General features: G+C 33.6%; 1 protein-coding gene and 1 pseudogene across 4 annotated transcripts in view; one reads left to right on the top strand and one right to left on the bottom strand.

Moving 5' to 3' along the window:
* Positions 1-5,868: 5,868 nt before the first annotated feature.
* LOC149552371 (small GTPase-like protein LIP2 pseudogene) lies at positions 5,869-8,465 on the top strand (annotated as a pseudogene).
* Positions 8,466-10,616: 2,151 nt separating this feature from the next.
* Positions 10,617-13,955, bottom strand: part of LOC149552372 (fanconi anemia group F protein (FANCF)) — a 235,082-nt gene continuing 231,743 nt past the window's right edge. For 3 of the 4 annotated variants that reach the window (XR_016352912.1, XM_089787910.1, XM_089787911.1), the window contains one exon: positions 10,617-10,936. Coding sequence is in view for 2 of the 4 variants with exons in the window: in XM_089787910.1 (XP_089644036.1) it covers positions 10,845-10,936 (92 nt within the window). In the remaining 2 variants the exon portion in view is untranslated. The remainder of the gene's footprint in view (positions 10,937-13,955) is intronic. The other variant, XR_016352913.1, reaches the window with a different exon arrangement.

The raw sequence follows: 13,955 nt of genomic DNA on the forward strand, positions 1-13,955 counted from the left end.
AATGCCTAGGATTTTGTAGATGATGATTGACTTGGGGTATTTGACATGTTTCAGGCTGATTAAGGTTGATTTCAAGTGATTCTGGGTAGGTTTAGGGTATTTTGAGTTGATTTGATATGATTTCGAGTTCATTTGATATGATTTTTGATGATGTTGAAATAGTTTCAAAATAATTTGCAATTGATGTGAAAAAGGATATGAATGATAACAGACACTATTGAGATATAATCAAGTTGGCCAAAAGATCAGAATTAGTAGAATGAGAAAATGGGATGAGTTAGTATGAAAATATGATGAAACCGTAGATGCAAACCATTTTTAAGCGTCTACACTCAAAACTACATATGATAGAGTGAGGAAACAACACAAGAAGACATGGGTGTGGTTGATCACAATAGGTGCTTTCGAGGTCAAGCAGAAGAAAGACATTATGACCTTTGATTCAGAATGGGATCAGTATCCTTGGAAGAGTACAACTCCCCTTGCCCATATTTTGATAATATTGGGAGGGTGCAACATCTAGTAGGGAAGCAGTTCGTATACGAGGATGCTCTAGAAGACCACTAGATAAATGCAATAGATGACTAAGATATCTAAATAAGGGATTATTGTAGGATGACTCTGTATCTGGCAGAAAATGACTTCAAAATAAAGATCCCATTAAAGGTTGTCGAGAAAGACACATAAGATGTTTTAGATCCATTTTATAACAGGGATAAAATTTATGATAGGCCAATAATGAATGCAGAGATTGGTAGAGATGAGAATGCAAACATTAATAACAAAGCTAGATAACTAGTCCAACTAACAAGGGAATGGATCAAGAAACACTTCAAACTTGATCCAGTTCCTCAAACTATTCCTCTTCAAGCCACAATATGCCCAACTAGGGGTAAAGGTGCAAAAGTCACAATACCAACCTTCCCTACTCAATCCTTAGTGAGGCTGGAAACAATACATCAACATGAAAGGGAAGTTGAGTACTTTAGGATAGATAAGGGAAATAACAATAGGAAAAGAGTGTCTAAGAAAGTTGAACCTGAAGCTCTAGAACCCCAAGCTAACCTAGAAGCTCAAGTCTAAGAGATTGAGCAACTCCACTAGGAGAGGAATAAGATTAGGGGGAAGAAGAAAAAAGGGTGCCACCAACAGGTCAAGAGGAAGAATACTCCCCCTCAATTCCCAAGAAGGCAAGGGTTGAGTCCATTGTGGGAGGATCACATAGGGGGAAATTAAAGATAAAGTATACTCCTCCCCCACAGGTGCCAAAAACCATTCCTGAAGCTAAAGTTGAAGAAGAAGAAGAGGAAGAAATTGAATATGTCCCCTTGAGTCAGAGGACTCACTTGGCTAGGGCCACAAAAGAAGAAAGTAGAAGAACCTCCACCATAATGCCACCATCCATTCTAAAAGAACTTATTTAGGTTACTGCTTCAGAGGATGAGCAACAATAGTGGATTGCAAACATGCAAGGTTAAGAGACAGATGTCTTTGACCTCTTATATTTTGATTTCATGTCTGTCGGCACTGAGATGGTGGGGGAGAAGATACGGGATAATCTAACAAGTCAATCCCTAGGAGAAGACTGGAACCAATTACCACCTTTGCCTCAAGGAGCTCTGGGCCCACCCCCACTACTATCTTAGGATTTGTCGCTCCTGGACAAAGGTTTAGTAATGTCACTTCCTCCTGTAATAGACTTTCGAGAACATGCAGCGGAGGAAGAAGAGCCCTAGAAAATGCAAGTTGATGAAGTATTGGAGGATGGGAAAATACACAAGGAACCTCAAAAAACTCCTCATGACACCAAGGTTGGGACCTTAGCCCAAGTAGAAACAAAGACTCAAATTGGTAATCTCACTTAACAAGAAAAGACTCCAGAGAGGACAGATAAGGGAAAGGGACCTACAGTGCAAACCCACTCTTCATTCAAATGTCTCCAATGGGCACTACACCTGCTTGGGTGAAGAGGGATTTCATGGTTTGACATAAGAGGTAATTAAATGTAATTTCTAAGGAGGGAATGTATGAGCTAGTAAAAGCCATCAAGAAGCCTGAGCCACCTAGGGTGATGCAAGACCATTGGCCTTCATTATGAAGAACCAAGATCAGGACTAGCTTGCACATATAGCCATCCCTCCTCCACACGCTGACACTATGGATTTGACTCCTAATGATTACCAAATCAAGGAGGTCTTATTAGGAAGGCCCACAATAGACACCACCAAAGTACTGATTACTATGGGCGTGAAAGAAGTGTTCAATCATATGGATAGAAATAAGTTTGAACTATTGATGTTGCAAGAAAAAAATGAGCTTATGAGAGGCTATCTGCATGGAATGGTGGTCCCAATAGAGCCAGATCATCTGGAGATCACTCTTTCTATGACACTAGAGAGGAAGAAAAAGGGGACAATTCAATGGATCCATTTTTGGGAGCATGTCAGCAATGGTGTGACAATTTTGAGGAGAAGGGCATAGAGATAGTACAGGGTAATTTGAACCTGTTGCATTATATTTAGTCAAGTGCAAATAAATTGGTGTCCATAGTGAACTAAGATTTTGGATGAATGGATGAGGTATATACCTAGTGAAAGACATTCAGATTTTGACATTAATAAAAGGTCAAAGGTATTGTACACTCATGGAGGCATGTACAACATAAGAGCTTGATAACCTCAAGGATTGGATTGAGAAGATAGCTGCTAACAATAAGGTCATGAAAGGACTTCATGAAGATATTTAGAGGTTAAGGGACCAACCTCAAGAGTAAAGTTTGGAAGTAGAAAAGTACTACGACATTGCTACCCTTGAGATTTTTGAAGATGAGTAAAAAATAAGGTTCAAGCCAGTGCAATCAATTGTTCAACAATTCCAAAGAACTTTCAAGGATGCTTCATTTGATGAAGATATTAGGCAAGCATTTAAGAATGAATAGGTATTGTTGGAACTAGACACTAAACTTGAGGATTTTGTGGAAACCCATATGGAGGTTAGTAACTACCGACAGATAGTTAAAGATAAGTATGCAACTTCGGATTTGTTAGAAGCTTCCTAAGTACTAGAGATTATAGAGAAATTCAAGAACAAACATCCAAACATTGCTTTGGGATAAGGAAGGAAAAAACCTAGATGTTGGGAATTCATTTTTGACACTTGGAAAAATTTTGGACTTTTTGGAACTTGTCATCAAGGTGCACAGGTGCGCAAGTATAAGTGCGCTATTCACAAAGGTGCACTGACAATTTTGAAGAACAATGCACTAACAATTAACTACTAGCTCCTAATTTAGAGCTTCCCACGAACTAAAAATGCATTCTGATGGTAGTTCAACTCCTAGAAATGCCCAAAGAATGTTAAGCTTCTATTTTAGAGCTTCTAGTGACTCTTAAATCCTCTTGCAGCTTCTTTCTTCTTATCTACTTCTTATTTTATTTAAGTCATGTAAAGGCTAATGCACCCATTAATTGATATAAAGAAGGGTGGAGACCTTCTTAGCACCATTTAGAGAGTCAATTTGTATATGATTAGATTTGTTTTATTAGTTTTAAGCATATGTTTGCATTCTAAGAGGTCTCACTCTCAACACAAAAAGAGGAGATTATTTCTTATAAATATAGGGATGTAATATGTACTCCAGGCCATTATTTTGATGCAATAATATATGCTTTTGGTGCTCTTATTTAGAGTGTAGTTATTCTTGTCAGAGTGTGTTATTTTTGTGAATGCATGTTCATGAGTAATAATGGAGCCAATGATTTTATTGTGTTGATTTGATTGTGCAATGATTTTAGTTTTGGTGGTTGCCTTGTGTTAATGAATTCCACTAACGTACTGAATTGGAGAAAAGATCACCTTATTGTTCCTGCATAGCTTCTTATCTCGCATGAGCGCAGTTTTTGTGGCCTTGTGATTTGATGAGAAGTGAAACATCTTTCAGTTATTACTGAGTTCTCGTTGATGATTGCATCAGTGGAATTGAGGAAGTGTTGCTCCTATTTTCATTGGTTTTCTACCTGATCTTTTTAACAATTTAACTTGTAGACGTGTTGTTACCATGGTTTATGTCCGTTAAGAATTTCCCTTTCAAGTTATTTTCTTTAATCTCTCGTTACCTTATCTTTGTTATTTTCTCTGCTAACACTTGGTCAAATTAGGAATTCATATAGTTGCATTGATAAATTACATTCATCATTAAACATAAAATACCAAAAATATCTCTTTTGTGGTTATTTTTTCAAAACAATAGATCAAACATCTTAGCTGAATTGGTTCAAACCTGCAAAGGCCTCCTTGTGAATAAATACATTTATCTTCAATTGAGTGGATTCTAGTAGGTTGCAAGATCACCTAGAACTTTGGAGTTGATCCTAGATTAGCTTTTCAAGAGAGGAGTTCAAAAGGATCCCTATGGTTAAGCATCGTGAGAAATGATAGCTCAATAGTAACCATGCATGTATTGGCATAATCTCCCTACAAGGATCCCAAGTATCTATTGCTACTGTTAATTTGGGCATCACTATATGATCTAGAAAATTATGAAGTACTAAAGTTAGTAGTAACTTCTCCCATGTCTCTAGAAAATGTACCATAGGCTTAGGGTCCCTTGGCTCCCAAGAATTTGTAGCATAGGTTCAGGGTAGTAACTCCTTACACTCAACTCTTCATTGAAGTTATTCTCATTGCCACAACGACATTACCTCTAAACCATGCAAAGGATGTTGAAGTGGTTCCCAACCTTGAAACACTCTTATAAGCAATGGCAAAGAAAATGTAGGTGCAATACATATATTACTATTATTTATGTATATGTATGTATGTATGTATGTATATACATATATATACCTGTGTATACATACATACATACATACATACATACATTCACACGCATATGTGTGTGCCTATGTGTGTGTGTGTGTGTGTGTGTGTGTATATATATATATATATATATATAGAGAGAGAGAGAGAGAGAGAGAGAGAGAGAGAGAGAGAGAGAGAGAGAGATTGGCAAACCAAAAAAATTGATCCAACTGCATACATATTCCATAATCTAAACAATAAAATAATAAAACTCACTTAACCTGTACTAAGTGACCTACCTCAAGATCCTACACAAAAATAATGCAAACCAAGAAAAATGGGTAGAGTTCGCAAGAAATTTTACAAAAATATATCATAGCAGGAACAATCAAATGTCCCCAGCTAGTAGGATCAAATACAATTTTCCAACATGATAAAATTGCATATGCAGATGTATGTATGTATTTATATATGTATGTGTATATGTTTGTATGTCTGTATATATTATGTACGTATGTATATATGTATGTGTATATGTATGTATGTATGTATGAATATATATATATATATATATATATATATATATATATATATATATATATATATATATATATATATGTATGCATACATACATTCATGTGTGTGTCTATGTATGTATGTATGTATGTATATAGAGAGATCTTGTGGATTGTGGAGATCAGGGAAGATCTAGGATTTTGTTGCCATGCCCTTGTGATTATTGCATTTCATTGTCATACCCTTGTGATCTTTGTATATGTATGTATGTATGTATGTATATACATATATATACATATGTATATGTATATATGTGTATATATACATACACACATATGTGTGTCTATGTATGTATATAAATAGAGAGATCTTGACACATCGGAAAAATAATAAAACTTACTCAACACATAGCATGGCCACAAATGTGATGGTAACGCCTATTGGTAAGTAGATTCCTTTTTCTCTTTTTCATTTTTCATGAGTTTATTTCACTTGAACTATTATTTCTTAGGGGGCATTTTGTAATATTGGATTCATTTTATGCAGGACGCGATGAGGACATTCTTGGATGTACCTGTGTTATATGTACAGGAATCACCAAAGAATTGTGATGAATTGCTCGTGAGCAATGAAGATGAACTTTTCTTAAGAGTAGGAAGAGGTGATGAGGACATTCTAGATACTTTAAAGATTGATCATTTCTTAAAGATTTCAAATGTTAACGAGGAATCTAGATGTCGAGGGGCTAGGGCCAAATGAGCTTCCATCTCCACGTGGTTGGCCCTGATTAGTAGAGAATATTAAATTATCTTGGAAACCAAGTGAAGCTCAACATTAATTTATGATTGCATGGAAACTAATAGTGTGAATCTCTTGGTTTTAGGCAATGTGGAAGGACACCATAGTTCAATATGCAATCTTAGTTCATATGCATACAATATCAAGTGGAGCTGAAAAAACCCAACAGGTTTGCATTTTTGTTAGAGGTTTGCATAGACCTATTAAACAAATGTAAACACGGTGGGTTTTTTCAGCTCCCCTATTGTCCATGCATATAGAATGCAGTTGTATGTGTATTTTGGATTTCGAGTGGCATTCACAAGTTTATCAAATTAATGGTATGATGTTAATGAGGAATTTATTAATGGAATGAATGAATTTTAGATGTTAACGGGGAATGTATATGTTGGGGGGTGGGGCCAAATGAGCTTCCACCTTCACGTGGTTGGCCCTGATTAGTAGAGAATATTAAACTATTCTCGAAACCAAGTGAAGCTCAATATTAACCTATGATTGCATGACAATTAACTATGTGAATCTATTATTATTCCTTAGACTCGTATTGCTTCTTAGATTATCAATATAAACATAAGAAATATTTTAGAGCTCATTATCACTAGAGAAGTTGGGTGCCCTATTCATGATTATTAAAGCCATAAAAGGAAGGCATTAACTTCACATGTTCAGGAGGAATATCTCAAGACCAAAGACGGAACCCTGCCATGACTAATAAATCCATACAAGAAGGCATTGACTTCACCTTAATAACCTGCTTTGGAGACCAAAGGCAGTATGGCAGCTATCCATTTGCAATGTCCCTCCCCGTGTCCCTCAAGTGATCGTGCATTCTTATCTGACTATCTTCGTCCTCCTAAACAAGACATCTATTAAAAAGAATCCCTAACCAAGTGTTCCATAAAACTCAGCGTCCCACACTGCAATGGTCACACTTCTTTCTCCAATGAAGAAACATCTTGCATCCAAGAACATCTCCTCCTCTTGCTTCCCCTTTGTGATGTCCTTGTGGAGAATTTGGGAATACTTATTCAACAGTTGTTGCAATTTTGTTTTCAAATAATTCAGCAAGTCGTTGCAATTGTGACAGCCTGTTCCGACAAATAGTGATCACTCCCACAACATCATTGTCACATACTTGTTACTATTTCAACAACCTACTCCAATAGATAGTGGTCATATTTGTTATCGCAATTGTGATGGCATGAAGAGGAACCCTTGCCCTTGTCGTCTTTCAAGTTACGAAAACTTTTTCCATTGCAATTGCAACGATTGCCCTTGCCATCATAATTTGCGACAACAAAAGTCTGACGTCCGTCCAATGGGAGCCAATTCGTGGTACTGTCACTTGGGCGATGGGTGGTCATCGCAATTCGGGCCCAAATGTAGTATTGTTCTCTACACTACACACTCACTATGTAGTGTTTGTAATTAGCGTCTCTCTCTCTCTCTAGGAAATTGTCTCATTCATATAATTCACATGGGTTTTTTTTTCCTTGTTTTTCCCCTTCAAAAATCCATTATCTCCTATTGTGTTTATCTTTGGAAATCTTTCTTTGGCTTTGAGTATACAGTAACTACTTTCATAACAAGCTCTCTTGAATTATTTCATTTCATTTTGATAATATTCTTTTAAAAAGAGAGAAATCGAGAGCAAAACAAGTTTTTGCCATGTGGGCAAGCGAGGGTTCTTGTTGTCAAAGATTTAGGTGTACCTAAATCTTTCAATGGTCAACTGGTCCATTCATAGTCAATGGTGTACTTATTTACAACATCCAACAGACAGTGGGAAGTTGGTATTTAACCTCATGACTTACAGAAGTCCTAGCAACTCTTCATCTACAAACAACATTGATGAAAAAGATAAAGATTTTTTTGTAGAGCTTTGGGATGTTTTTGGACATGAGTGTTATAAATATTGTAGATCCCTCTTCTACTCACAAATTAATGGTGTCATATTCTTTCATGAGCTATCTCAAGGGAAGACTAAATCAAACCTATTGAAGTGGGTTGTAGAGATTGCAAACTTAGGAAATTCTAAGCCCCTCTAAGTATCGATAATATAGTTGGTATTCCAATTCCATTACTTGTTACTAGGAATAAAGCTACCATCACACCAAAGCATTGTGGAAAAGGTAGGAGTAGCAATCTTGTTGATGTTGCTTGCCAATGGGTTGAGATGCAAGGTTTCTTTTCTCCAAGTGACGAGCACCCCTTAACTGAAACCTTCCCAAGGAGGTGGGGTCTAGTAAGAGTAGCTAAAAAGGGTCGCCAGCACTACAAAGCAAACAATGAACAAATTCTTTAGTACTTTGATTAAGAGAAGATATTACCTAGAGGTGTATATTACTTAGAGGCAAAGATACACATCATCTACGAAATCAAGTCAATGCAAAATTATAGGAAAAAAAAGAGGCCTAGACATTATTTAGGGTAAATTTAGAGAAAATGAGTAATCCTAATAGGAAGGCTCAAACCCTACTTCTTGTAACAAAGAAAGTGAAAGGTAGTATTATATTTCTTTTGTAGTAACTAATAAATTTGAGCATTTCAACATCGTTGCTAATGCTCATAATGTTTAATATCCCATGGAAATGTAATAACACTTTAATGGAAAAGATTAAAACATGAGGCTTTCTTGATACATCAATCTCCATTGGCTTAAAAAAACCAATTATATCATAACTATAGATAGCACATTATATATTAGACAATTATATGTTGTCAGGCCCGAGTCACAAATGATGACCAAAATATTAAAGTATCAATTTGATAGATAAGAAGGATTTTAAGTGCAATATAAAGCATAAGATCTCGACCAAATAATAGTTTTGGCTCTTTCCTAAAACCTCTATTAATAGTGTGGGAGCCTTACACTTAAATTTATTAATATTGTGAAACTTGAAAATGAGAAAGATAAAGCTATTCTGTATGACATTTCTTGAGCTAAATTTTATTTTCTATGAAAATTTTGATGGTAAGTAATATTGTTTGACAAGACTACGATATTGTTTTGCTTATTTTTAACACTTCCAATATATTGTCAACATTGAAATGGTTATATCGCTTCCTCCAAAGAATTCATTATGTTTTCCTCCCAAGTATATCGTGGCAAGTAAATTTAGATAGAAATCTCAAGTTACTTTAGATTATGCATTGACTATTAATACTATATAATTTTATTGTAATAATTTGAAATAGAATATTTAGTAATAGTAGTGAAGGGTTTGGTCCTGACACAAGCTTTATAATGTCTTTAACAAATAAAATGAATGCCTATTGTGTACAATCCACTTAATATTATTTTATAGATTTCTATTATTGACAACAATAAATTATAAAATAGAAATTTTTTAATTGTTGTTGCAATCACAACCATAAATAATTTTTTTTTGCATTGTTATCATATCTATTTTTAGTTCAAAAAATAATTATTTATTTATTAGTATTTATATATTATTTAGAAAGAAGAAAATATTATCATATTTTCCAAAATCAATATTTACAATATATATGAAATCAATTAATGATATTTGGAAATATCTATTTTTTAAACATGTTTGATAGTGAAATTTAAGTTAAGAGCATTATTTAGTATTTATTTATATGAGAAAAAATAGATCTTGTAATAACATCAGTGCTTTGATATTTGTATTTGAAAATTTCAAATCATTCATTTACCTCATTCTGTCAATGGTGCCAGGATAATAAAATATCATTTCTTCTTTAAATTGAATAATATATTATAAATAACTATTAAAAACTTGTGATATTGGATGAAAGCATGTCCTTTTTCAATTTGGAAATAGTTTTAATGTATTTTACTTGATGATTATCCAATTAACATCACTGATAAAATATTCAACGCTATTTAGGGTTAGTGTTAATTATTTATGAGCATTAAAGAGTTTAGCCTTATGATTAAGGTATTACTTAAATGTAGTTGAAAAACAAAATAATTATCAAGTGGGATTCTAAAAACATGTTACATAATTTATTATCTAGTTTTTTAATATTTTAATTAATACATTATCAAAAATATATTAAAATCTAAAATTGAATCATAACCATACCACTCAATAAGATTGAACCTTGACAATAAGCCATAACACTAAACCCTATACAAACTATAATCCTAACCATCATAAACCCCAACCCTAACCATAATTATAAACCATGTACTCCTTTGTAGAGGATAACACAATATTCTTACAATGAATATATGAATAGAGGTGAGACCTTTCTATGGAGCTCTTCGTGAGATTGTTGACATAGTTTATGAGCCAGGTTGTAAGCCCACAACTATCTCCATGTATGTTGTCATGAAACCAACAAGATCCAAAGAGTATTATTTGTGCCTTTCATGTTATGCAATCGTAGCCAACTACCACTCACAGTATCATGGGCTATTACCATACACAAGTTATAGGGGCTCAAGCTATATAGAATGCAATAATCAACATTGGTAAAATAGACAAATAAGGAATGACATTTGCAACTATATCTAAAATAACATTTACAACTATATATAGAGTGAAATCTAGTGCTTGAAACATAATTTAAGTATTTTGCACATATAGAACAATAAAGACGACACTACTGTAATCAAGCGTTTTGATATAAAACAAAATATAATACTACAATATCATGCAACAAATACAATACTATCAGTGTAACCCTTGCACCCTTCAAATGCGCAAGTAGGAGTTTATTTCACACAACAAAGACATTATTCAGCTAACAAAATCATCAATTCTCTCATAACCACCACCATTTTGATCAAGTTGTGCAATGTAAAAACACCATATTCTTTGACCAATATCACCTGTAATACAATAAAATAAAGTGTTAAACAAAAAATGTTTCCTATTTTATAAGAACATGTTAAGATTCTAATAAAATAGACAAAGAAAGAATTTAAACTTATGAGCACATATAATCCACAAAGAGGAAGTAAACTAATTAGAACTGAAATGCACATCACTGGACCGTGTATCGATAACTCAATTCAATATGTTGGACAAATAAAATAGAACTCAAATATTCTTTGATTATATAATTTCCATGCCATTTTTTATTATTATTTATATTAGATAAGAGGGTTGATTTATCTCATCTCAAAAGTACATCCTTATTTTTATACTCAAATGGGCTCATAACTAGCTACTAGTCACCTACGCCTCATTGCATAATTATGCACTCACTTAGAGGTGTTTAATCATTTCAGTTTATTTTACGAGACAAGATAATCAAACCTAAAAATTATTTTATATTCAATAACTTCTATTTTTAGTAGTTGGACCAATAGCTCTCGTATACCATAGTATAGGTCATATTCCAAGATTCATGATATACAATTTATTAGGAATAGAGATTTTTAGGGAATGAAAGATTAAAAAAATTGGACTATAAGTTTGGCATAAGGTACAATTGAATGGGTGCTGATTAATCTTCAGATAAAATGCATTAAAGAAAAAAAAAAAAAAAATTAAACTTGATTTTTTTAGATTTGCAAAAGTATGGTAATTTTTTTGGTTGTTTTTATTACAATATATACAGCTAATAAAGAACAAATGCAGAAAATTTCTTGAAAATCTATTGTATTTTTTGTTTTTTAAATTTGGTGAACGGTACAGTTTGTATGGAGGTCAATTGTGTCCCAATTGAGTATACGTTTTTCCAACCAAGTACATTATTGTCAGGAATATGAGTGATCCTTAAATTTACTTGTTCTCATGGTATATTTGGAGTGATAGTTTCATAATCCATTCTAGTTAAAAAATTTCTCGTACTACAGCTGTATGTAGATTTGTGACAACAGATATGAAAGGAAACCTATAAAATGACAGGGTAGAAAAACACAATCCATTCAGTTGACCACCCAAGACCAATCTGGAACTGAATGTAAACTGCAATCATTTCAGATGCTGTCAAGCATTAATGATTGGATGATTGATTTTAATGATGTTCACAAGATTAAGTCTATAAGACCTAGAAAACACCTTTCCTTTGTCTTCAAACTCTTTTTGATGTCAGATCTCCTACTACTAATTATGACTAGGAAGCTGGCCACCTGTTTAATTCTATCATTCTCAAATAACTGGTGCATGTTTTCACCCCTCAAGCTGTTTTTGTAACGAGTATGGATATCCTCACAAACTGTGCTTTCCATGGAGTAATTAGAATCATATTTTTTCACTTTGCCAAAATGATGTCAAATCGGTGCTTTTCAAACAGCCAAATCAGACTCCATGCTGGATATTTCCTTGGTAAATTATGCTAATCTTTATAGCATGCAAACTTTTTCTGTAGTAAAGTTCATCATGGTTTTGTGGTGATCCATTTCCAGAAACTTGGTCAATAATTGTTCATGTTTTCATGTCTTCTGACTTTGAGTATTATATGTACCTATCAAATGTACTATCACATTCAATTCAGCTTACAAAAATCCAGAAGAAGTCCAATCATTGGAACAAGAATGAATGTGTATGATACTCTAAATTCTACTAAGTAATACAAGTATTTGTGTCTAAAATACAGTCATTAGAATCAATTTAACAATGAAAAAATAATCACTACTATTGGACTTCAGGAGTATTGTCATATAAATTTGTTTGTCGTTAAGATGTTAGAACAACCCCGCATGAAACAAAATTAAATTATAAATACTCAACTAGGATCACTTACTAGATCTATTGTATTGTTAACCAAATTACATATTATAATTTAACTATATTACATTATATTTCAAAACATTGCACTGATGCAAAGCATGTGAAACATATTGTTTCAATGTGCAAAAATGCTATGCAATCCATGATTATTACAATAACTCAGAAAATTAATTGGGAATAACCGATGCTGCCAATTCTTTCCGCAAAAAGTTGCAACTTTTTTATCAACAATTTTTTTCATGATTTTTCGGGCAATTTTTAAGTTAAAAATCATAACTGGCAAAAAAGTCCTATACAGTAGGTTTCACAGAGAAGATGTAGATTTCAAGGGAACTTCAACATGCTCATCAAGAAAGGAATTGCACTAAAGGTAGGGTTTCAAAGACTATTCATCAAACCCTACTCTATGTTGGTAATTTTCAATGTCTTTATTCAAGATTTCTGAGAGAAAAGTCAAATTGAATACCGTATTTCAATGTTAAAAAGGTTCTAGAATTTCTTTAGAGCACCAGTGAGATTAAAGAACAGAAAATGGATTTTCTTTCATGTGTTTATTGCATTTGATTAGTCATAGGTTTCAAAGATATAGACAATACTCTTAGACTACTGGAGCAGATTAACTCACTGATTCTTCGGGGGCAGAGAAATCATGGCTCTGTTCATAAAGAGTATCTGCTGTCTTAAGAGTTCATTACACTGCTCAAGGTCACCCTTCTTTCAAATTTTTTGTACTCCATTTCATGAGATACTTACAATTTCGAAGGTTTTTGTTATCAATGATCAAATGATTATTTTGAAAATCAAAAGAATGTCCAATAGCTGAATGACTTTTTAATGAAAAGAGTGATTGATTGTTCTTGAAGAGTTTCTCTGTTTGAAGGTAATATTTACTATCAAGAGATCAAATCTATTCACTGTTAGAAAAAAATAGAGATCTGAACAGATGTTAGGGAATGACCAGTCATAGTCATAAAGAATATCTCTAGTAACGTGCACAAGATACATGTTATCATGACAAAGAGAAGCAATAAGCAGAAAAGTCCTATTGATTGTCATTAAACAGTGAAAGGAAGCCTTGCTACTTGTGTTCTTGTCAAAGGGTTAAGACAAATGTGCAATCTAAAGAGTAGAAGTGATCCAAGGTCAATGAAGTTTCCAAGAACACTGATG

The sequence above is a fragment of the Cupressus sempervirens genome, chromosome 6 (genome assembly GCF_028749045.1).
Source record: "Cupressus sempervirens isolate cs-2001-9-10 chromosome 6, ASM2874904v1, whole genome shotgun sequence".
Classification (NCBI taxonomy): domain Eukaryota; kingdom Viridiplantae; phylum Streptophyta; class Pinopsida; order Cupressales; family Cupressaceae; genus Cupressus; species Cupressus sempervirens.